Source organism: Chiloscyllium plagiosum, chromosome 27 (assembly GCF_004010195.1).
Source record: "Chiloscyllium plagiosum isolate BGI_BamShark_2017 chromosome 27, ASM401019v2, whole genome shotgun sequence".
NCBI classification, from domain to species: Eukaryota; Metazoa; Chordata; class Chondrichthyes; order Orectolobiformes; family Hemiscylliidae; genus Chiloscyllium; species Chiloscyllium plagiosum.
In genome coordinates, this window is record NC_057736.1 from 39,908,839 (window position 1) to 39,935,141 (window position 26,303).

The 26,303-nt window shown below is 42.4% G+C and overlaps 1 protein-coding gene across 4 annotated transcripts in view; it reads right to left on the reverse strand.

Annotated features, from left to right (window-relative positions):
- The window catches only part of LOC122563736 (ephrin type-A receptor 7-like), a 593,437-nt gene that overhangs the window by 117,958 nt on the left and 449,176 nt on the right, over positions 1-26,303 (reverse strand). For all 4 annotated transcript variants that reach the window (XM_043717892.1, XM_043717890.1, XM_043717893.1 and 1 more), the window contains one exon: positions 6,026-6,150. In XM_043717892.1, coding sequence (XP_043573827.1) covers positions 6,026-6,150 — 125 coding nt within the window. The remainder of the gene's footprint in view (positions 1-6,025; positions 6,151-26,303) is intronic.

Here is a 26,303-nt window from a genome sequence, read left to right on the forward strand (position 1 = left end):
AATAAGGGGAAGAGTAGGCAGAGAGCAAATGAATGCAAAAGAACTGGTGGCCTGAAGTGCATATACTTTAATGCAAGGAGTATAGTGGGTAAGGCAGATGAACTCAAGGCTTGGATTGGTGTCTGGGAGTATGACGTTATTGCAATCACAGAGACTTGGTTGAAGGAAGGGCATGATTGGGACATAAATATTCCAGGATATAGACGCTTCAAACAGGACAGGGAGGGAACTTAAAAAAGGGGGGGGGGGGGTGAAGAGTTGCATTGCTGGTCAGGGACAATATCACGGCTGTGCTAAAGGAAGACACTATGGAGGGCTTGAGTAGTGAGGCATTATGGATGGAGCTGAGAAATAAGAAGGGTGCAGTTACATTGTTGGGGCTGTATTACAGACCTCTCAACAGTGAGCATGAGGTAGGAGAACAAATAGGTAAACAGATTATGGAAAGATGTAGGGGCAACAAGGTGGTGATGATGGGAGATTTTTTTAATTTTCCCAACATTGACTGAGATACACTTACTTAGTGTCAGAGGTCTGGATGGGGCAGAATTGTTAAGAAGCATCCAGGAGAGCAGTATGTCAATAGTCTGACTAGGAAAGGGGCCATATTGGACCTGGTACTGGGGAACGAGCCAGGACAGGTGGCAGAAGTTGCGGTGGGGGATTTCTTTGGGAACAGTGACCACAATTCTGTAAGTTTTAGAATACTCAGACAAAGATGAGAGTGGTCCTAAGGGAAGAGTACTAAACTGGGCCAAGGCCAATTATATCAAAATTAGGCAGGAGTTGGGAAATGTGGATTGGACACAGCTATTTGAAGGGAAGTCCACATTTGATATGTGGGAGAATTTCAAAGATAGGTTGAAAATAGTGCAGGATAGGCATGTCCTGTTGAAGACAAAGGATAGGAAAGGCAAGATTTGTGAACCGTGGATAACAGGAGAAATTGTACGACTAGCCAAGAGGAAAAGGGAAGCATACATAAGGTCCAGGCAACTAAGAACAGAACGGGCCCTGGAGGAATATCAGGAGAGTAGGACCAGTTTTAAAACGAGGAATCAAGCGGGCTAAGAGAGTCATGAAATAGCTTTAGCGAGCAGAAGTAAGGAAAATCCAAAAGCATTTTATTCTTATATAAGAAGCAAGTGGGTAACTTGAGAAAGGATTGCTCCACTAAAGGATAAGGAAGGAAGGCTGTGTGTCGAACCTGAGAGAATGCGTGAGATTCTGAATGATTACTTTGCATCAGTATTCACTGAGGAGAGGAACATGATGAATGTTGAGATTCGAGATAGAAGTTTGATTAGTCTGGATCACGTTGACATAAGCAGGGAAGATGTGTTGGGTATGCTAAGGTTATTAAGATGGACAAATCCCCAGGACCTGATGGGATCTATCCCAGGCTGCTGAGGGAGGCAAGAGAGGAAATAGCTGGGGCCCTGAAAGATATCTTTGTTGCATCCTTAAACACAGGTGAGGTGCCGGAGGACTGGAGGATTGCGCATGTTGTCCCCCTGTACAAGAAGGGTAGTAGGGATATTCCGGGTAACTACAGACAAGTGAGCCTGATGTCAGTGGAGGGTAAGATGCTGGAGAAGGTACTGAGGGATAAAATCTATTTATATTTGGAAATGAATGGGCTTTTCAGTGATAGGCCACATGGTTTTGTGCGGGGGAGATCGTGCCTTACCAGCTTAATAGAGTTCTTTGAGGAAGTGACCAAGTTGATCGATGAAGGAAGGACTGTAGATGTCATATACATGTACTTTAGTAAGGCGTTTGACAAGGTTCCCCATGGTAAACTAATTGAGAAAGTGAAGTCACATGGTGTGCAGGGTGTTTTAGCTCGGTGGATAAAGAGCTGGTTGAGCAACAGGAGACAGAGTAGCAGTTGAAGGGAGTTTCTCAAAATGGAGAAAGGTGATCAGTGGTGTTCCACAGGGATCAGTGCTGGGGCACTGCTGTTTGTGATATACATAAATGATCTGGAAGAGGACACTGTTGGTATGATCAGCAAGTTTGCAGATGACACAAAGATTGGTGGAGTAGCAGGCTTGGAGGGACAAAGGGCCTGTTCCTGGGCTGTAAATTTTCTTTGTTCTAACAAGACGCCAAATGAAATTAATCTTTTCTGCCTCCCGTTGATCTATATCCCTCCATTCCTTTCATATTCATGTGCTTATCTAAAAGTCCCTTAAAACACCCCTATTGTATCTGCCTCCACCATGATTCCTGGCAGTGTGTTCCAGACTCCCACCAGTCTGTGTGTAAAAAACTTACCCCTCATGTCTCCTTTTGAACTCTCCTCCCAATCTTAAATGCATGCCCGCTAGTCTTTGACATTTCAATTCTGGGAGAAAGGGTTGACTATCAGAATCTATCTATGCATCTCAATGTTATAGACTTCTATCAAGTCTCCCCTCAATCTCCATCGCTCAAGAGAAAACGCCCCTAGTTTTTCTCCTAACAGTTCATCTCCTCTGATCCAGGTAGCATCCTGGTAGACCTCCTCTGCACCCCAACCAAAGCCTCCACATCTTTTCTGTCATGTGGTGAGCAGAACTGAATGCAATACTCTAAGTACAGCCTAACCAAACTCTTATAAAACTGCAACATGACATCCTGACTCTTGTATTCAATTCCCTGATCGATAAAGGCAAGCATGCCATAGACCTTCTTTAGCACCCTACCTACTTGGGTGGCCATTTTCAGGGAGCTTGAAAAACAAATCAGCCAAGATACAGCTCCTCATCTCAATACTGCATATCACATGGAGAGACAAGGAACGTATTTGTCTGCTCACACATTAACTGCAGCTTATTACAAATGACTCATGTTACATTACAGGCCTTTAACACTCAATGAGACACCAACTCCAGCTACAACTGAATCCCTGAAAAACTGGGAACACTGATATCCTAAAGGGGCATTGTGCAATAAATCTTCCAAATAAAGCTAACACCATGTTAGTCACTCTCTCACATTGAGTACAAGGCATGGGGACTTTCTATATTTACTTATTCATTCATGGCATGTAGGCATCACTGGCTGGGCCAGCATTTATTGTTCATCCTTAATTCCCCTAGATCCCTAATTTATTGCCCATCCCTAATGCTAGGAAAAAGTGAGGATTGCAGATGCTGGAGATCAGAGATGAAGAGTGTGGTGCTGGAAAAGTACAGCCGGTCAGGCAGCATCCGAGAGGCAGAAGAATCAATGTTTCGAGCCTAAGCTCTTGACCCATATGCTGTTAGGTGATGGAGCTCCTGGATTTTGATTCAGCAACACTGAAGAATGGTAATACATTTCCAGGTCAGGATGGCGAGTGGCTTTGAGAGAAACTTGAACGTCATGGGGTACCCATGTATCTGCTGCCCTTGTCCTTCTAGATGGTAGAGGCTATGGGTTTGGAAGGTGCTGACTAAAGCATCTTGGTGAATATTTTTGCAGTGTAGCCTGCAGTAATTCCTTCTCGAGATTACTTATTGTTCAAGTAAAAAGACTGTTTTACTTGAAGAGGCAGATGGAATGAATCAACAATTGCAGTGCTCCTCACTGGGTCAAATGAATTTGGATCTTGAATTGGAACCAGAAACTAGTCGGTTTTATAATTAAAGTTGATGCGCGTGAAGACTCCTTGACTGTTCATTGTCTCATTTTGAAGTTGTTGACAATTACCTGTAACAGATTCAATACTTCAGAGGGATCTACATAATGAAAATAGCCTCTGATTGGTTAGGCCTTCCGAGAGGGACTCTCTGTAGGGTTCTTTACAATTTTTAAAAGCTGCATCTTGAGCGTTTGAAAGAAGTTTGATGTCTGAGAAGGTTGTTCAAAGTAAACAGCGAGCTTAGATCAACAACATAAAAGTTTTAATAGTACAAAAGACTCACAAAGCTCTCTCAAAGTTATAGTGCAAAAGTTAATAGAAGAAGTTAACTTGACATGCCTTGTTAGCTAAACTCAGGAAGAAAAGACACCCTTTGAAAAAAAGCAGCAAGAGCTCAGCTCTGAAATAATCCCAAGCAGCACAACAAGATTTTAATGGTCCCCTGCTACTCAAAGGGAAATTTTGTTTACAGCACCAAAGCACAGCTTTAATACTGGAGGCATAGCAAAGGCTTGTATTTAAACAGAATGAAGGAAGTTTACAGGACAGAATGAAGCCATTTGACCCAGCATTCCTGTACTGGCTCATCGAATGAACATTCCAGTTCGTTCTTCTAGCCCTTACCTTCCAGCTGTAACTCTATCAGTTCCTCATTCCAAAACCTATCAATGTTGTTTTAAAATTATTTATGGAATCAGTGTCCACCATTATTTTAAAAAGAGTTCTAGATCCTGACACCTGAGTGAAAAATAAATTCTCTTCATCTCCCCATTGAAACTGTTTCAATACTTTTCAATCTGTGACTTTTGTTTCACACATTCAAAGGGAATAGATTTTCCCTATAGAGTTGTACAGCACAGAAACAGTCCCTTCAGTCCAACACATCCCTGCCAACCCAATATCCTAAATTAATCTAGTCCCATTTGACAACATTTGGCCCAGATTCCTCTCAACCCTTCCTATTCATATTCCCATCCAGATGACTCTTAAATGTTGCAATTGTATTTGCCTCCACCACCTCCTCTGGTAGCTCATTCCATACACACACTACCCTCTGCATGGAAAAGTTGCTTCATATTCCCATCCAGATGACTCTTAAATGTTGCAATTGTATTTGCCTGCACCACTTCCTCTGGTAGCTCATTCCATACACACACTACCCTCTGCATGGAAAAGTTGCTGCTTAGGTCCCTTGTAGATCTTGCCCCTCTCACCTTAAACCTATGCCTTCTAATTTTGGACTCCCCTACTCCAGGAAAAAAACCTTGGCTATTCACCCTATCCGTGCCCCTCATGATTTTATAAACCTCTAAAACATTGTTCCTCATCATCTTACAAATTCTTATTCAAGCATTTCTTAACCTTTTCTATTCCAAGGAGAACGATACTAGCTTTCCCAACCTTTCCTATAACCGTACTGCCTCATCCTTGGTAATATTCTGGGTAAATCTACTCTTAAACTCTTAGGTATTTCTATCTTTCCTAGCATGGTGACTTAATTGTCCCCGGTACTCACGCTGGGGCCTAACCATGGATTTACAAAGAGTCAGCACATCTTTTAGAATCCCAGGATATCCTCTAGTGTTTTAAATCTAATGAAATACTTCTTGAAGTGTATTGTAATGCAGCAAAAGAGGAAACTTCCTTACACACAGCAAGGACAATGTCATAGATCGCTGCATGATCAGTTTTTAGTGCACTGATGAGGGTAAAGGTAGTGAAGAAAATTTCCTAACTCATCTTCAAACCAGCGCCATGGAAATGTTATGTCCACCCTGGAAGATAGATAGGGCCTCAAAAGACAATGCTCCAGTTTGACAGTACCATGTTGGGAGCATCAGTTTGATTACATGCTCAGGTTTCTGGGATGGGAAACATGGCAGCAATCTGTACACAGCAAGATCTCAAAAGCAATGTTTTAATGATCAGATAACTTGTTATAGTTATTGAATATCAATATTGTCTTTAAGATTAATAACTCTGGAGAATGAAAGTGAAGTTGTATGTGTTTGTGTGTGTGAACTAAACATTGAACAATTTATAAAATGTTTAACTAGGTTATCCATGCAAATGGTGCAGAAGGGATTGCCACTGGGATTGTACTAAATGATGCAATATCCCAAGATTACAAACCAGCAGTTTAAGATTCAGCAAAGCCCAATTTGACACTGTCTGATTATTGCATTTCTACTTGATGATTTCTTCTTTCAAGCTGCAAATCCTTTTTCCACCCTAACCTCAACCACCTGCCACAGGTTTGTGATTTCAAACATCCAAAAATTCCATCTCAAGAAAGCATTATCCTCCTCCTCCTTCCCCCACCATTTTACACAGAAGTGAAGTTGGTCATAACAAGTTTATATTCCCTACTTACGAACATGTTGTGTCTTACACTGGACAGTCAGTGGAAAGTACCTTTTCATAGTATTTGATCTCATATTCAGTATCATTGTCACTCGAATAGTCTGACTCTTGCCACGCCAAGGTAATGCTCTTCTGTTCAACACGCTCTGTCCTGATGTCTGTCACCTGTAATATTCCTGGAGGTGGGAGCAGAAAAATAAATACATCAGCATCATCAAATATAAAAGACAAAACACTGACAGATTAGAAAGTCCTTAAAATCTGGCTCACTATCTACATGCAAAGTTGCCTCAGACACATTAAAAAAAAGTGAAATTTGTGAACTCAATGATGGTATTGGTGAAGAAGTTGAAACTTTATTGCTGGAACAGCACAGCAGGTCAGGCAGCATCCAGGGAACAGGAGATTTTGATCTCCAGCATCTGCAGACCTCACTTTCTCCTCCTATTGGTGAAGTACCATCACCAACTCAAAGAAACCCAAACATACAAATAGAAAGCAGGAATTTTTAGCATTGCTGTGCATGAGGTCCACTGAAGATGCTACTAGTAAGGCAACGAAACATCTGGAAATGAACCTTTCAGCTCAGTCAGCAAACCTACATCCATTTGATCTTTGTTGGTTTGAGCAAAAGGGAGAGGCTGAATAGGCTTAGGGTGACTTTATACAGGTTTATAAAACCATGAGGGGCATGGATAGGGTGAATAGTTAAGGTCTTTTCCCCAGAGTTCAAAACTAGAGTGCATAGCTTTAAGGTGAGAGAGTAAAGATTTAAAAGGGACTTGAGGGGTGACCTTTTCAGTCTGAAGGTAGTGGACTGAGCTGCCAGAGGAAGTGTTGAAAGCTGGTACAATTACAACCTCTAAAAGGCATCTGGATAAGTATATAAATATGAAGGGTTTAGAGGGATATGGCCAAATACAGACAAGTGGGACTAGATTAGGTTAGGATATCTGGTCAGCATGGACGAGTTGAACAGAAGAGTCGGTTTCTGTGCTGAACATCTCTATGACTCTATGGTCAGCTGCTTTGACTCTAATTGTTACACAGGTTCCTATGATCAGGGGAATATTATATGGGAGGTTGTGTAAACTGGATCTGTATTCCCTGGAGTTTACAGCAATGAGTAGCAATCTCATTGAGACATACAAGATTCTAATTGGGTTTGACAGAGTAGATGCTAAGAGATGTTTCCAATGGTCAGGGAATCTAGTTGTTTTATAGGGTATAGTTTTGAGACAAGGGTGTTTATTTGGGTTAATCAATTACTTCACTGAAAAACCTATGAAATTCCCCACCTAAGAGTTGTGAATTCAATCATTGAATATAGACATTTCAGCAGCTCACTGTGAACCACATGTTAAACCTACTCTGAAGGCAGAAATTACATTTATAGCACTATTGAAATAAATATGTAACATAAAAGCTGTTACCATGACAGCAGTTATCAAATAATCATTCTTTAAACAGAATTATGGGACTTAAGTGCCAATAAGCTTTGTAGGGTAGGCAGTTGCTGTCAAAATTAGATGAATTAATGTTAATTTTTCTGCATATGGGGGCAATAAAATCATAATAAACTGACTACATTAAAGTTTACTATTGAATCTTTTAGCTGTTCAATTTGATTTAGCCTATTTGACACTGCTATCCTGTCTATACAATGCAATAATGGAGATTTACTTCAACAGTGAAGTTTTCCTTCCCATGTTAATAATTTCCATCCCTTACTTTAACCTTTATCTGGGAGATATGAACTACTGCATATAAATATAGTAAAATACTTGTCCAGAAAATACTTCATTCCAGACTTGGAAGTAACAGGGCGGAATATTCTCCTCTCATGAGCAATGGTGAGAAAAGGGAAAAAAACTCAGCGAGAATGAACAAAAAAAAATCAGAACCTTGACTTCAAGGGAACTTTCCAGAATTTTCCTTCAGGCCGAAAATGGAGAATTCAGAATCACACCAAGTATTCACTCCTTGACTTCCTTTTTAATCCAGTCACTGGATGGGGGCGAAGCTGGTTGGACCAACAATTTTTGCCTATCCTTAGCTACCCTTGAGAAGGTGAGTAGTGAACTGCTGCAGTCCATTTGGTGTAGGTAGAGCGAAAAGGCTGTTTGGGAAAAATTTCCAGGATTGTAACCCACAGCTCACCACTCTTCAGGGGATCCATTTCTCCTCATTTCAGTCTTCAATGGCCCATCTTACATCCTTAAATTGCGACTCCTGGTTCTGGATTCTCCAGTTATTTGGAACATCCTTCCTGCATTTATCCTTCCCAGTTCTGGTAGAATTTTATAAGCTTCAATGAGATACCCCTTCTAAGTACCAGAACATGAATGAATGAATGAATGAATAATTGCCACTTGTACTTTATATTGAACAACACAACAAAATATAGTGAAAAACTTCAACTGTCGCCACAATCCAGTGCCATTTGAATATTTTAAGAATAAAAAGATAAACTGAAAGAAAGTCCATCTTCGTTCTGCCACCCACCATGATTCCTGGGCCCTGAGCCGGCTGACCAATGACACTGTCAGAATTGCTACTCTTCAAGCACTATCTTTTTGTTGTTGGCTCACCCCACTGATGGGCCATAGATGCTAGACCCACATTTTCCCCGCAACCTGGAATTCCTGACTCCGCGGCTGTTGCCACCCCACTGATGTCTGGAGGCCACTGTCCAGGCTGACAACAACCAGGAGTCCCTGAGTCTGCTGCCACATGATATCGGATAATTCACTTCATGAATTATTTTATTGGGATCATTGATGTCCAACTGTTACAGCATGTGGGACTTAATTTTAACATCTCATGTCCATGCGCTGGACAAAATGTTCACTGAATTGAAACAAAACTGTAAATGGGACTAACTGAAGTAAAACCTAGCTGAGAGAGTATATTTATTGAAAGTATTTAAAATATCCCAGTCCAAGTTTTTGACTTGGGATGTAATGTGCTTTACACTGATAAAATTTACAGTCTATATATTGCTATAGTTAGCTGGTTTTTAAATATAGAAATTGTGACATAAAGAAAATAATAAAGGTCCACATATTTGACAAGATGGATGACAAACTGGTAAGGGAGTTGTTAACTATTCACAGTCATCACTCACTGGCATTCATCCAATACAGACCCAGAATGACATGCAGAAAACCTTCATTCCAGGACAGCTTTGATGACCATAATTTGAAGGTCACTTGCTCTCCCAAGAGTGCTACATTACTACCTCTCCTTTTTCCAAACTATTTTTAACAGAATATTGCAAAATATTACCAGTTGAAATTAAATTTGTATTTGAATGAATCAACGCTGTCCACATAAGCTCCCTTCAAAGATGGTGTACGTCCACAGATTTAACATTTTGCTCCCTAAAACATTGTTTTTGTTAAGAAGTGTTCCATTGATGAACATATTCACAGGTCCAACCCTAACTGTGTCATTAAACCCACTGACAAGGATAGTGCCATTGTTGTCTGGCACACTGATCTTTACCTTGCGGAGGCTCAGTGCCAACTTTCAGAGACTTCTTCCTCCCCCCTCCTTGTACCATGATCCCACATTCGAATATCAAGCCAATGCTGCCAGGACTGTTCACCGACCTCATTATCTCTGGAGGTTTGTCCCCCACTGCCTCCAACCTTATAGTCTCCCAACCCTGGACAGTCTGCTTCTACCCTGAAGAGTCATCTAGACCCGAAACATTATCTTGCTCTTTCTTCATGGAAGTTGCCTGACCCGTTGTGATTTCCAGCATGTTTTGTTTTCAGTACATATACGCACAAGAGCTGCATTCAAAGTATTCATGCCCATGGCATGGTTTAGGTAATTTGAAAAAACCTTCAATTTCATGCATAGTTGCACTTCTCAACAACTTGTAATGTACAAACCACACAAACTGGGGCTGTATTAAGCGTCTGATATCATTCTATTGAACTTGAATGTCTGCACTGAAATCCAATCTGGAATCAATGAAGTTTGGCAGGAGGTATTCCTCAGGCTAACCCTTACCCAGCTCTAGGATGTGAACAAGAAGATGTGTCAATGTTCCTCTGATGAGCTTGTGTGAGGTTCTCTATTTTGTTACAGTTTCAGGTGGATTACCCCAAACCATTAAACTTCCAAGTGAGAAGCAAAGAACTGGCTCCCCTTCTTTACTCAGTCCCCTGGGGATTGTCACAACAAGGTCACTTGAAAATGGATCTATCCTTTACGTGGACACGTCTCTCCCAGACCCAAATAAATTCATGTTTCAGAAAGGCTCAATTTAACCAAAACTTTTTGAGTTAATAAAGCAGTGGGTTTATTAGTTTCTAAACCGTGAGAAGAAATATTAACACAACACAAATACTTCCTGATCAGGAATAAGAAGTGAGCTCAAAGAAAATGGTATTTAAAAAAAAGATCTGTTTTCAAGTCATTCAGGAAGAGTGAAGAATAGAACATTGCAGCTGTTATAGAGAACATTACTGGTGGCGCTTACAATTGATATTTGAACAGTCAACTGTGAGATTCTTAATTTTGCAGATTAATTAGAATTTATTTGTTTGGATTCTTTTCCACTCTAGCTGGTAGGCAGGCTCAGAGTGATAGACAGAATTTTCCCTTTCTTTCCCTGTTTAATGGCTGTTCTCAAAGCTGGGAGGTCAGGCCACAGACATATTTGGATGAAGCTTAAAGCTTGCTTTTAACCCTGCTTTCCTTGCGGAAGATAGCATCCTGCTGAGAGGGAGTTGGGTAGTCAACCTCTTGCTCATAACTTTGCTTCCTGTACAGAAGAGACATTCCATGGGTCACACAGGTTTTTGACAGATAGCCACTGAATCACAGAAGGTTGATCTGCAGCTGCAACAGGTAAGTAAGAAAGCAAATGGAATTTTGTCCTTCATTGCTAAAGGGATTGAGTTTAAAAGCAGGGCGATTATGGTGTAGCTTTACAGTGTGCTGTGAGGCCACACCTGGAGTGCAGTTTTGGTCTTCTTACTTGAGAAAGGATGTACTGGCACTGGAGGGGGTGCAGAGGAGGTACACTAGGTTGATTCCAGAGGCGAGGGGGTTGATTTATGAGGAGAGACTGAGTAGGTTGGGATTATATTCATTGGAATTTAGAGAAATGAGGGGGGATCTTATATAAACGTACAAAATTATGAAGGGAATAAATAGAAGAGAAGCAGAAAGGTTGTCTACACTGGTGGATGAACTGGAACAAAAGGGCATAGCCTCAAAATTAGGGGGAGCAGATTTAGGACTGAATTGAGAAGGAACTTCTTCACCCAGAGGGTTGTGAATCTATGGAATTCCCTGCCCAGTGAAGTAGTTGACACTACCTCAGTAAATGTTTGAAACCTAAGATAGTTTCTTTTTGAACAATGAAGGAATTAAGGGTTACGATGGGAAGACGGATAAGTGGAACTGAGGCCACGAAAAGATCTTATTGAATGGCACATCAGGCTCGAGGGGCCAGAAGGCCTACTCCTGCTCCTAGTTCTTATGTTCTTATGATCCTGCTACTTTTTGTTTAGCTGTTCCTTGTTTCAAAAACATCACACATGCTAGAAGTAAAGGTTCGAGATCGTCATAGATGATCTGAAGTTATGATCCACGGTCTTGATAGTTCCTCACCACAGAAGAAAACTTAACGGCTGAAAGTTAGTCAAGTAAAATGACTAAAACAGTTACATCATGCATAGCAACACCCAGTAGGGAACAAGGATTTACAAGGTTAGCTTGCTGGGCTTGGAAACAACATATCTGCTCGAGCTCAGAAGTAAAGCTGTAAAGGGACTCAAATATTGGATTCCGCCTTTGTTCAACTTTCTTTCCACTGTTGGGTTTTGGGTACTCTGGGAAATAGAGTCATAGGGGTTTACAGCATTGAAACAGGGCCTTTGGCACAACTTGTCCATGGCGCCCAGTTTTCCCAATTAATCTAGCCCCATTTGCCTGTGTTTGGGCCCTATCTCTCCATACCTATCCCAGTTATGTACCTGTTCAAATGTCTCTTAAATGACAAAATTGTACAGGCCTCTGCTCCAAACACTCATCACCCTCTGTGTGAAAAATAAATCCCTCTGGACCTTTTATATCGCCCCCCTCACCTTAACCTTGAGTTTTAGATTACCCTATCATGGGGAAAAATTGTTAGCTATGTATCTTATCTTTGTCTCTCATGATATTGCAGACCGTGGTGGCTCAGTGGTTAGCCTCACAGCACCAGGGTCCCAGGTTCAATTCCAGTCTCAGGCAACTGTTTGTGTGGCATTTGCACGTTCTCCTCATGTCTGTGTGGGTTTCCTCTGGGTGCTCCGGTTTCTTTCCACAATCCAAAGATGTGCAGGCCAGGTGAGTTGGCCATGCCTAAACTGCCCATTGTTTTACGTGCATTAGTCAGAGGGGAATGGGTCTGGGTGGGTTACTCCTTGGAGGGTCGGTGTGGATTGGTTGGGCTGAAGCGCCTGTTTCCACACTGTAGGGAATCTAATCTAAAACCTCTTTAAGCTCACCCTTATGTCACAGCCTATCCAGCCTCGCCTAATAATGTGACCAACATTATTTAAAAACTGAAGCCATGTTAAAATGGAGGCATGTAGCCTTCTTCTGATCATTTGAATTATTACTCAGCATACTAAGAGAATCATACAACACCAGGTTATAGTCCAGCAGGTTATATTTGGAAACACTAGCTTTTGGAGCGCTGCTCCTTCATCACGTGGCTGTGGAGTATAAGATCGTAGGACACAGAATTTATAGGACCTGTTGGACTATAACCTGGTGGTTGTGTGATTTTTAACTTTGTCTACCCCAGTCCAACACCGGCAGCTCCAAATCATATCTAAGGGGGTATTGGTTACCTACTTCCCCTCCTGTCTGTGCGGAACTAGAAGTAGGCAAATTTCAGGCAAATTGAGGGAATGTTTCTGAATTAACCCAGTATTTACTGTGGAAAAGGACATGGAAGATATAGAATGTAGGGAAATTGATGGTGACAACTTGAAAAATGTCCATATTACAGAGGAGGAAGTGCTGGATGTCTTGAAATGCATAAAGGTGAATAAATCCCCAGGACCTGATCAGGTGTACCCTAGAACTCTGTGGGAAGCTAGGGAAGTGATGGCTGGGCATCTTGCTGAGATATTTGCATCATCGATAGTCACAGGTGAGGTGCCGGAAGACTGGAGGTTGGCTAACATGTTTAAGAAGAGTGGTAAAGACAAGCCAGGGAACTCTTGACCAGTGAGCCTGACGTCAGTGGTGGGCAAGTTGTTGGAGGGTATCCTGAGGGACAGGATGTACATGTATTTGGAAAGGTAAGGACTGATTAGGGATAGTCAACCTGGCTTTGTGCATGGGAAATCATGTCTCACAAACTTGATTGAGTTTTTTGAAGAAATAACAAAGAGGAATGATGAGGGCAAAGCATTGGACGTGATCTATATGGACTTCAGTAAGGCGTTCGACAAGGTTCCCCATGGGAGACTGGTTAGTAAGGTTAGATTTAGAGTGTAGGTTTGCTCGCTGAGCTGTAGGTTTGATATCCAGACGTTTCATTACCTGGCTAGGTAACATCATCAATGGCAACCTCCAAGTGAAGCGAAGCTGTTGTCTCCTGCTTTCTATTTATATGTTTGTCCTGGATGGGGTTCCTGGGGTTTGTGGTGATGTCATTTCCTGTTCATTTTCTGAGAGGTTGATAGATGGCATCTAGATCTGTCTATCTGCCATCTATCAACCCCTCAGAAAATGAACAGGAAATGACATCACCACAAACCCCAGGAACCCCATCCAGGACAAACATATAAATAGAAAGCAGGAGACAACAGCTTCGCTTCACTTGGAGGTCGCCACTGATGATGTTACCTAGCCAGGTAATGAAACGTCTGGATATCAAACCTACAGCTCAGTGAGCAAACCTACACCCTAAACCTCAACCTGAGCTACAAACCTTCACAAACCTTGCAAAAAACATCAGAATTCACTGTGTTTCTTTAAATAACGTCATTTAAATAAGTTAATAAAGTTGGCAACATCCATCTGCACGAATCAATGGGTTTCAAAGCACTGCCGAGAAAGCAGCGCATCCTCAATACTCTGCAGGATTGCCAGCCAAGATGGTACAAACTAAAATTCTGAAGTGAAATTTAAACAAGTGACCTTCTTAGTTAGAAAAATTCCAGCATGGTCTGCATAATGGCATTTTTTAAGCGCTTAGTCATTCTATCTAAAAAGAAACATGCAACTTGTAAAAGATTAATGAGAAAAAAAATTGTTCCTTTCAGAAAAAAGCTTGCAAAGTTAATAGGGACAGAAATTGAAAAAAAATGCAAAACTTGCCAAAAGGCAGGAGGAAACAACATGCAACCTCAGAATTTATAGAGCATATTGTGAACCATACACACGCACTTTCAATAATTATCATTGGGCAGCAATCAAGAATAGGCATCTTATATAATTGTTCCTCTTCAGCTAGCCACAAAAAGACACGACCCTCTCTCCCTTGTAGCCCTACACACGGATGAAAAAAACCACCATTTCGACTGGGACAACGCATCGATCCTCAGACAGGCTAAGCAAAGACATGCCAGAGAATCCCTAGAGGCTTGGCACTCCCAACCACAACGCTATAAACAAACACATAGATCTAGATACCATCTATCAACCCCTCAGAAAACGAACAGGAAATGACATCACCACAAACCCCTGGAACCCCATCCAGGACAAACATATAAATAGAAAGCAGGAGACAACAGCTTCGCTTCACTTGGAGGTCGCCACTGATGATGTTACCTAGCTAGGTAATGAAACGTCTGGATATCAAACCTACAGCTCAGCGAGCAAATCTACACTCTAAACCTCAAGCTGAGCTACAAACCTTCACAAACCTTGCAAAAAGGTAAGGTTAGATCTTATGGAAGACAGGGGGAACTAGCCATTTGGATACAGAACTGGCTTGAAGGTAGAAGACAGAGGGTGGTGGTGGAGGGTTGTTTTTAGACTGGAGGCCTGTGACCAGTGGAGTGCCACAAGGATTGGTGCTGGGTCCACTACTTTTCATCATTTATATAAATGATTTGGATGTGAGCATAACAGATATAGATAGTAAGTTTGCAGATGACACCAAATTTGGAGGTGTAGTGGACAGCGAAGAAGGTTACCTCAGATTACAATGTGATCTTGATCAGATGGGCCAATGGGCTGAAAAGTGGCAGATGGAGTTTAATTCAGATAAATGTGAGGTGCTGCATTTTTAGAAAGCAAATCTTAGCAGGACTTATACACTTAATGGTAGGGTCCTAGGGAGTGTTGCTGAACAAAGAGACCTTCGAGCCAGGTTCATAGCTCCTTGAAAGTGGAGTGAAGAAGGCGTTTGGTATGCTTTCCTTTATTGGTCAGAGTATTGAGTACAGGACTTGGGAGGTCATGATGCGGCTGTACAGGACATTGGTTAGGCCACTATTGGAATATTGCATGCAATTCTGGTCCCCTTGCTATTGGAAGGATGTTGTGAAACTTGAAAGGGTTCAGAAAAGATTTACAAGGATGTTGTCAGGGTTAGAGGATTTGAGCTAGAGGGAGAGGTTGAATTTTCCAGGGTTATTTTCCCTGCGGCGTCAGAGGCTGAGGGGTGACCTTATAGAGGTTTATAAAACATGAGGGGCATGGATAGGATAAATAGACAAAGTCTTTTCCCTGGGGTGGGGGAGTCCAGAACTAGAGGGCATAGGTTTAGGGTGAGAGGGGAAAGATATAAAAGGGACCTAAGGGGCAATTTTTTCACACACAGGGTGGTACATGTATGGAATGAGCTGCCAGAGGAAGTGGTGGAGACTGGTACAATTGCAACATTTAAAACGTTTTGTATGGGTATATGAAAAGGAAGGGTTTGGGGGAATATGGGTCGGGTGCTGGCAGGTGGGACTAGATTGGGTTGAGCTATCTGGTCGGAATGGACGGGTTGGACCGAAGGGTCTGTTTCCGTGCTGTATATCTCAATGACTATGACTAAGTTTATTCCTTCCCACTGTAAGTCTAATTATTTTTAGTGGTTAAATTTAAGAACATGAGCAGGAGTAGTCCATCAGGCTCGTCAAACCTGCTCTGCCATTCAATAAGATCATGGTTGAGCTTCGTGTGGCCCTAGCTCCACTTACCCGCCCCTGTTCCCCATAATCTTTCATGCTTTTATAGTTTAAAAATCTGTTTTTGCCTTAAAAACATTCAGTAAGGTAGCCTCAGCTGCCTCAATGAGCAAGGAATTCCACAGATTCACAACTCTTTACCTTCAGCTTCTCTACAACTGCCCTATCAAACGTCTATGAAACCACACTATAATTGTAAAGACTACCCCCTCAGGCTTCTACTTTAGCAGTTTCTGCCCATGCCTTTTCTTTCTGTCCTGATTGTTTAACATCTGAGATCAGAAATCTTTAATGCATCTGCTCCTGTGACCCCACATCATTTTCTTTTTGTCATATGGGTTTGAGTGTTATGCACATGTAAACAGGTTGGCACCTACAGCAATTAAAAATGTGTTGCTGGAAAAGTGCAGAAGGGCTTATGCCCAAAATGTCGATTCTCCTGTTCCTTGGATGCTGCCTGACCTGTTGCACTTTTCCAGCAACACATTTTTCAGCTCTGATCTCCAGCATCTGCAGTCCTCACTTTGTGGGCGGCACGGTAGCACAGTGGTTAGCACTGCTGCTTCACAGCGCCAGAGATCCGGGTTCAATTCCCGCCTCAGGCGACTCTCTGTGTGGAGTTTGCACATTCTCCCCGTGTCTGCGTGGGTTTCCTCCGGGTGCTCCGGTTTCCTCCCACAATCCAAAAATGTGCAGGGGTTAGGTGAATTGGCCATGCTAAATTGCCTGTAGTGTTAGGTGAAGGGGTAAATGTAGGAGAATGGGTCTGGGTGGGTTACGCTTCGGCGGGTCGGTGTGGACTTGTTGGGCCGAAGGGCCTGTTTCCACACTGTAAGTAATCTAATCTAATCTAATCTCCTGGCACCTACAGCAATCTATTCTGTTCATACCATTTATGAAAAGGAAACATACAGGTGGAAAGCTGCTCGGTGAAAAGGGTTTGAGAAGGTTAGACCCGTCATTCTACACTACGTCTGATCTCACACATCTGACACACTTCGTACTTTGACAATAGGCAGAAGAAATCAGCTGGCATTTCACAGAGAACACACTACTCTAGATCCAGTAAGAAGCAATGCGTCAGGATCAATTCCTGACTCCATAACAAAGGCACGTGGTCACAACAGGGCTGGCAAAGGATGGCAGCAGTGCTGACGGTCAGTCATGGTCAGGGCCAACGTCTTGCGAGTGGCGGCAAAGCCTCCCATACCCAAAGAGGGTCAGCAGCGGCAGTTGGCAGCGAAGGTGGCTGGCCAGCATGGGTGGGTCTTAGCCCAGTGCAGGTGAAAGCATGCCAAGCGTAGAGGAGAGCCAGCACTGTTGGGGAAAACCCAGCCTGAAACATTTGCAGGTGTATGGCTTAAGAAAAGACTGTAATGTTTGACTTTTTAAACTTTATTTCTTCACTTTTCTACTTCTAAAGGAAGACTTAGTGCTGAACCTTTTAACTTATTACTTTATTTTTCTACTTTGTCACTAAGATTTCGTACCTCGGTACTTTGTACTTTACCATGTGTGACGACATTGTACACTTTTCACTGTACTTGTGTGCCCATACTTGAGTACACATGACAATAAAACTTCAATCTAAATATTGATTAACTCTGAAATTTAATTTTGGAGTGAGTCTAAGTTTTAAACTTAAATACGAACAACAACGAGGCTGGAACAGCAGAGCGGCTAAAGTGAACTAAGAAATTAGGTTAAGGGATAGGTCAACAGAGATGTTGTGACAAACATTCAAAGGAGCAATTGCGCAGTGCTCAGTAACAATATATTCCAGTAAGCGAAGGAAGGCTTTTCGGAAGAATTCGCTGTGTTTAACAAAGTTAAAGATAGTATTAAATTAAAATAAGAAGCATATGATTCCATTCAGATCAGCAGCAGTTCAGAGAGTTGGACAAAATATAAAAACGTGTGCAAAAGGCCTGAAGAAAATGAGGATGGAGGGGGCAAATTAGAGTGCAGGATAGAGTTAGCTAGAAATATGAAATTAGATGGTAAGAGTTTACACAGGTACTTATAAAAGGGTAAGAAGGTGGATACTGGGCCTCAAAAGAGGGTTTGAGGATTTAGAATGGAATGTCAGGAAATGGCAAATGAACTGAACAGAAATTCTGTGTCTGTCTTCATAGAGTCATAAAGATGTACCGCATGGAAACAGACCCTTTGGTCCAACCCATCCATCCCAACCCAATCTAGTCCCACCTGCCAGCACCCAGTGCATATGCCTCCAATCCCTTCCTATTCATTTACCCATCCAAATATCTCTTAAATGTTGCAATTGTAACAGCTTCCACCGCTTCCTCTGGCAGCTCATTCTATACCCATACCACCCTCTGTGTAAAAGAGTTGTCCCTTAGGTCTCTTTTATATCTTACCCCTCTCACCTAAATCTATGCCCTCTAGTTCTGGACTCCCTGACCCCAGGGAAAAGACTTTGTCTATCCATGCCCCTCATAATTTTGTAAACCGCTACATGGTCACCCCTTAGCCTCTGACTCCAGGCAAAACAGCCTCAGCCTATTCAACCTCTCCCTATAGCTCAAATCCTTCAACCCTGGCAACATCCTTGTAAATCTTTTCTGAACCATTTCAAGCTTCACAACATCTTTCCGATAGGAAGGAGACCAGAATTGGACGCAATATTTCAACAGTGGCCTAACCAATGTCCTGTACAGCCGCAACATGACCTCCCAACTCCTGTACTCAATACTCTGACCAATAAAGGAAAGCATACCAAACGCCTTCTTCATTATCCTATCTACCTGCGACTCCACTTTCAAGGAGCTATGAACCTGCACTCCAAGGTCTCTTTGGTCAGCAACACTCCATAGGACCTTACCATTAAGTGTATAAGTCCTGCCAAGATTTGCTTTCCCAAAATGCAGCCTCGCATTTATCTGAATTAAACTCCATCTGCCACTTCTCAGCCTATTGGCCCATCTGGTCAAGATCCTGAGAGGAGAATACAAATAGTACTCCAGAAATAACCAAGACGTAAAAGGGAGGAAGGAACTTTAAAAATTGACAACCACCACTAGGGAAAAAAATATTGAGCAAATTTTGGCACTAAATGCTGACATGTCCCCTGCTCCTGATGGGCATCATCCTTAGGTGTTAATAGAAGTGGCTGCTAGATTTTACTTGCATGAATGTTAGTTTTCCACCAATTTCCTGGATTCTGAACAAGTCCCGTCAGCTTTGAAAATAGCAAATGTAACGCTGCCACCACAGAAAGGAGGGAGACAGAAAGCAGGACAGTAGGTTTAATATTTGTCACAGAGAAAATGTTGGAATCTATTATTAAGGAGTTAATAACTGGGCACTGAGAAAATCTCATAAAAAAGGCTGGATAAATTCCACTTTGAGAATACCTCAATGCAATCGGAAAGAGTCAGTAAAATAAAGCAAAAAACTGCGGATGCTGAAGATTTGAAATAAAAACAGAAACTGCTGGAGAACCTCAGCAGGTCTGGCAGCATCTATGGAGAGAAAACAGTTAATGTTTTGAGTCCAGTGACGTTTTTTCAGACCTCCTTGGACTCGAAGCATTAGCTCTGTTTCTCTCTTCACAGATGCTGCCAGACCTGCTGAGGTTCTCCAGCAGTTTCTGTTTTTATTTCAAATCTTCAGCATCCGCAGTTTTTTGCTTTATTTTACTGACTCTTTCCGATTGCATTGAGGTATTCTCAAAGTGGATTTGTGAAAAGGAAGTTGTGTTTTGACTAATGTATTGCAGGGTTTTGAGGAAGGTGGATAAAGGGGGAACTTGTGAAAACAATGTACTTAGATTTGCATAACAGAATTGAGAAGGTGCCATAGCAAAACGACAAAATAACAGTTCATGGTTTAGGGAATAACAAATTAGAATGGATAGAGGATTGATAACGGTACCATTTTCGATCAGAAAAATGTAATGAGTGCCCTGGTCCAAAAGTGCTTAGTTCTTCAAATCAAAGCTAAGTCCGGGTTCCTCCTGACAGCCAGCACTATTGGGCCCATCTCTCACATACAACCATAGCTTCCACCTCGGATCCCTACTTTATCGAGAACGCACTCATCCAGTATAATGACAATGTCACCATCACTGAAGACAAATTCAATGCTCTGATCAAAATTGTTGGCGTAACAGTTGACCCTTTTTCGCCTAGTCTATTTAGAATTAGAATTAGTTTTATTATCAAATGTACCCGCACGAGTTCACAAGTCACCACTTACGGCGCCATCTTAAGTATCAAGGTACGTGGTACAGATTTTTAAGTACAAATTCTTAGGGAAAAATATTAAAAAATAAATAAAATGTCCAGCAATAAATTCAAAGCACAAAGAAATCAGAATTCAGTATCAGAGTTCAAATCAGAATCCTTGCAACCCAAACTGCACTGGTCTTCACTTTGAGACTGGGAGTCCAAGTCCAAGCTGAGGCCAGGAGATCGGGTCCACACTGAGGCCAGGAGTCAGAGTCCACACTGACACTAGGAATCTGTGCTGACTTTCACCCTGGACATCACCAATGCCTCCCGAGGGAAGGAGGGAAAAAGAAAAAGAGAAAGAAGTTCAAAAAGAGAGGGAAAGAAAAGAAATGGAAGGAGCCGAACAGTCCCAGCTCAATAGTCCTACTCCGCTGCTGCCTTACCAAGGCTTCGGCTAATATCGATATCAGCAGTCCGCTGTGCAGCGTCGGTGTTGTGTACACTGCTGCCCCTGTTTATACTGAAGAGAAAAAGGAAGAGAGGGAATAGGAGGAGTTGCAGGAGTCTGACAATGACATGGACTTTGGTTTTTTATTGATTAAATATAAAAGAGTTACAATTAAAAAAAAATTGAGAAGTGGAGTGTCACAAGAAGCAAGGTTGGGGCCTCAGATATTGGACAAGTTGGATGAAGGAACCAAACATCTGGTTTCTAAATTTGCTGAAGACAGAAAGATAGATAGCTTAAGGGCGGCACGTTTGCTCAGTGGTTAGCACTGCTGCCTCACAGCGCCAGGGACCTGAGTTTGATTCAGCTTCGGGTGACTGTCTGTGTGGAGTTTGCACATTCTCCCCGTGTCTGTGTGGGTTTCCTCTCATAGTCCAAAGGTGTGCAGGTCAGGTGAATTGGCCATGTTCAATTGTCCGTAGTGTTCAGGGATGTGTAAGCTTGTAAGGTAGGTACGTTAGTCAGAGGTAAATGTAGAGTAATGGGGATTAGGTTTGGTTGGATTCTCTTCAGAGGGTTGGTGTGAACTTGTTGAGCCAAGTGGCCTGTTTCCATACTGTAGGGGTTCTGTGAAGTGTGTAGGCAAGAATTGGCAGATGGAGTATAGTATAATGTATAAAAATGTGCAATTATCCCCTTTAGCAGGAAGTATTCAAAAAAGTATAATATTTAAATGGAGAGAGGTTTGAGAACCCTGACATCCAGAAACAAAAGACTCACTTATCGGAGCATCCAGGCTGAACAAGAACAGTTCATCAACTTTGCCACCAATTTCCACCCAGCCCTTAAATACACTTGGTCTAGCTCGGACACTTCCTTCCCCCTCCTTTACCTCTCTGTTTCCGTCTCCGCGACAGTTTATGGACTGACGTTTACTACAAACCCACAGACTTACATGACTAGCTGGATTACACCTCCTCCCACCTTACATCCTGCAAAAATGGCATCCTGTTTTCCCAATTCCTCCATCTCTGTTGGATGTGCTCTGACAAGGAGACATTCCACTTCAAAGCTTCCCAGATGCCCACACCTAATTTAAAAAACATGCTTTTCCCCTGTCATCCAGCCAGCCTTCCACTGCAGCTCCTCCATACCTCACCCGTCAGAGTCTCCATACCTCACTCACCACCCCACTAGTCTCCGCATCCAATGTATCATCCCCAAAAATGTCTGCGAACCCCAATTACACACCACCACCCAGAACATTTTTCCCTCCCCACCCCTCTCCGCCTTCGCAAGGACTGTTCCCTTTGTCACGCCTTGGTTCATAGCATCCTACCCACGACCAACACCACCCCCCAACACCACCGGCAACCTCCCCTGCAAACATAAAAAGTGCAAAACCTGTTGGCACACCACCCCCCTTACCTCCATCCACGGCCCCAAACAGTCCTTCCAGGTGAGACAGAGGTTCACCTGCCTCTCCCTCAACCTAGTTTACCGCATCAGGTGATCCCGATGTGGTCTTCTCTACATCGGGGAGACCAAACGTTAGCTTAGGAAATGTTTTGCCGAGTATCTCAGCTGGGTTGCTAAGGGCCAGCCTGACCTCCCAGTCACCGTCCATTTTAATTCCTATTCCCACTCCCTTTCCGACATGACCATACTTGTCCTCCTCCATTTCCACAATGATTCAGACCACAAGTTGGAGGAACAACACCTCATCTTCCACCTGCGCAGCCTACAGCCTGGTTAGACTCAACATTGACCATCCTACCCATCCCATGGCTCAATTTCCAGCCCCTTCCATTCCTCCAAACAACCACCCCTCCTTCCAGTGACTAACCAGATTCATCCTTCCTATCGATTTACCAGATCATACCCACCATCTGTATTCACTTATCACCACCTCACCATTCCGCCCCTTTCCCTACCCATAAGCCTTCCCCCGTCTCTTTACTGCCCCTCCTACCACCACCCCCAGTCCTGAAAAAGGGTTATACCTGAAACTTCGGACTTCTCCAGCTCCTGGTGCTGCCTGGCTTGCTCTACTCTTCCAGTCTCCTGCCTGTCTACTATAGAAGGCACAGCTAAATTTGGAAACTCAACCAGAGCTGGGGAAGTAAGAACAATAGGGAATATCACCTTTCACCTGTCTGTGTGCACTGCTAGGTCTATGAAGCCAAGACGCTGCACACCTCCAGTTCCTAAGTCTTCATGGTTTAGCTTCATTGCTGAACTGTTGCCTTCAGGTTGCAACAATAATCCTACCATAATGGGAAATTATGTCATATTGGTTTAATGTTCCTAACGACTGTAAAATTAATTAAAACGTGATTTGTAATCAGTCCATTAAGCACAAATCTTTTCCAATTATACTTCTGGTCACAATCCAGTGCACCTCAAAGAAAATGACTGAAGTCAAATCCTCAATTTAAAATCGATCAAATAAATATGTTACCCAGATGAATTTACAAGTGGTTTTGTAGACGACACAAAGAGATCATGCTATCAGTTGACCAGATGGTTTACAGCTGGTCATCCTGAGGAAAAGACTGAGCTACAACCGAAACAGCCAGGACTACACAAGAAGGAAACATAGGGCGTGAACAGCAAGCAGAAAGTCTCAGTTTTTGACACTGTCACCAGAAACATGATAAGAAAATTAATTTACATTTTTAAAAAAGTGATAATTTGCTGCTGCAAAATGAAAATCAGGTGTACAATATTTGTTCAACAGTTTCAACATTTGATAGAATATTTAGTTATGCAAATAAGCTGTTGACACAGCATTGCAAATTGATAACACCTCACATTCTGAGGACTGAGCAATCCCACTTCATCAGGCACTTTGCCAGCACTGGAACTTCACTTCAAACTTTATCCACCTTATGGAGCCACACATTGCTTACAGCACAAACGGAGGCCATTTGGGATATTGTGGCTGAGCTGGCCCAATGCTAGCGATACTCACCTTGTGTCGCTCTCCTCCCTTCCTCTCAACCCCGGAATTTTTATTTTTGCTTTTCACACAATAATCCAATTCCCTTTTGAATGCTTTGATTGAACCTGCCTCTACCACACTTTCTGGCATTGTATTCTGAATACTAACTCCTCACTGTGTGAAAACATTCCTCCAATGTCAGCATTGGTTCCTTTTGCTGATTACCGAGAATCTGGGCCCTCTCGTTCTTGATCCTAACACCACCAGGACCAGCTTCTCCCTATCTATTCTGTCCAGACCCCTTATAATTCCAACTACGTCTATCAAATCTCCCCTCAGCCTGTTCTTTAGGGAGAACTGTACAGGCCTCTCCAATCAACATTTAAAGCTCTTTATCCCTGTAACCATTCTCATGAATCTTTTTCTGCAGCATTTCATAATGCTAATAAGAAGGGCAGCTTTTATGTTCAAAGAAATTCTTTAAGAATCCCATCAAATGTCATGTCATACATTATTGCCAGTTTTCAGGACAATGTATTCTGCACAAGCATTGAGCTGTAGAAAAATGTTACATTGTTGATAGTTATTGCATTGGTTGCCTGTCTACATTTTGCTCTTTAATTGTTTAGCATTTTTGGAATGTTAATCGTGACTTCTACTGTGCAGACTGCTGCAAAGCGAATATTCAGCTCCTCCATCATTTCCCGGTTCCCCATTCTTATTTCCCCAGCCTCATCCTTGAAGGGGATACCGTTTCCTGTGGCTTCTTTTTTCCTTTTTTATATATTTAAAGAAGCTCTTGTTGTCTGTAATGATATTACTTGCAAGCTTATCCTCAAAGTTTATTTTCTCCCTCTTGTATTTTTGTAGTGTTTGCAATGAGGTCAGCCATTTGGATCTCAGAAAATAGGAGTCCCCTGACTGGGGCTGTTAATCTGGCCGAATGGGGGAACTCATATTCTACGAAGTCTACTTGGTTGACCTTGTTACAATTGTTGGTCGTCTTTTGGTTATTTTAAAAACTCTGCCAGTCCTTTGGTTTACCACCAATCTTTGCCATTTTTCTTTCCATCTGGTGCTTGCCTTAATTTCTCTGGTTAAACATGATTGGCTTATCCCCCCTTAGCACCTTCTTCCTCACCAGTTCATATCTTTGTAATGAGCCATGTGGAGGATGAGAACTACTAAATGGAGCTGCTGCTTGCAATAGTGAGGTTGGTAGGGCCTGCGCATTGGTGAGGTTTGCAGTGACAGCGTTAGAGTGAGTGTGAGGGAACAGAGAGATGGTGGAACCCACCCTTGCAGAGCAGAGAAGCATTACATTCTGTCTGAGCCTAGAGACAGCATTGAACCTATCTGGGTCTAAGCGGGCTCTGTTTGGTATCCTTGACCTCCTCTGGGGTCCACCAGGTAAAGGAAAGTCCTCCACTTAACTACCATGGCCTCCAAGTCCCTATCAGGAGAGTCTGCTTCTCTTTCGGAGACATTTTGGTTTCCTAAGAGGAATGTATGTGAGTTCAATTCCATCTGAAGTGTAGTGGGCTTTAAATATATTGTAGATTGCATGCTGTAAGGTATTGTCAGTGGTGGGAATTTTAGCTCTCTGAGTGCATGGGAGGGATGTGAGAAAGGCCAGTTGCATGAAGAATGGGGTTGGAAAGCAGGAGATAGCATGAGAAAAGTCAGGATGGAACCCCTTGCCATGAAATTCCCCCAAAATAACATAGCTGAGAAACGGGAAAATCCAATGAATTCTCCAAAATGGTGAGAATGCTGTTGAGAGGACTTCATTCTTGTACTGAAACAAAGAAATTTAGCAAGCTGCTACAGCAATCAATTAGGAAGGCAAATGGAATGTCAACCTTTATTGCAGCAGATTTGGAATATGTAAATCCGGTTGAAATTGTACAGAGTTGTGGAGAGACCACAAGTGAAATGTGGTGGGGAAATGAATTTAGGCAGATTAGCTACAAGAGACTGCATAGCAGCAGAGGCTCAATGGGCTGAATGGCCTCCTCTTGCTACTATTCCTTACGTTATTAGGATATAAAATGCTGCAGAGAAGTGATGACTATTCAGTGCACTGAGCTTTTTTAGTGCTATTGTTACGTGAATTAATTTCAGTCCAATGATGTTCTGCTGGGCAACATGTCAAGAACAAACTGTAAGGAACTAATGGTCATCACGGTGGAAATAATGAGTACAGGAGAGGTCCCGCCAGCATTGTAAGAATGTTCATATCAGAGCAAACACTGGGAACTACAATAAAACCCAGAAAAGCTATAAGTACTCTGAAGGGTAGTGTGCAGTACCTGTCTGCTCATCATTCAGGCTTGGATTGGTAAATTACGAGTGACAATTAATAGGCAATGCCCATCTCCATCTGGACAGAATCTAATCACCCCCCACCCCCACCCCCCCAAAAGTTTTACTATTCAATTGTATTGCCATAATTGAATCTGATTGACCAGAAACTTAACTGGCTAAGTTTTATAAATGCTGCAGTTACAAGAGCAGGTGACAGGTGAGGAAGGCATGTTCTAACTTCCCAAAGTATGTCAGTCATCTACAAAGCTGAAGTCAGGATGGAATG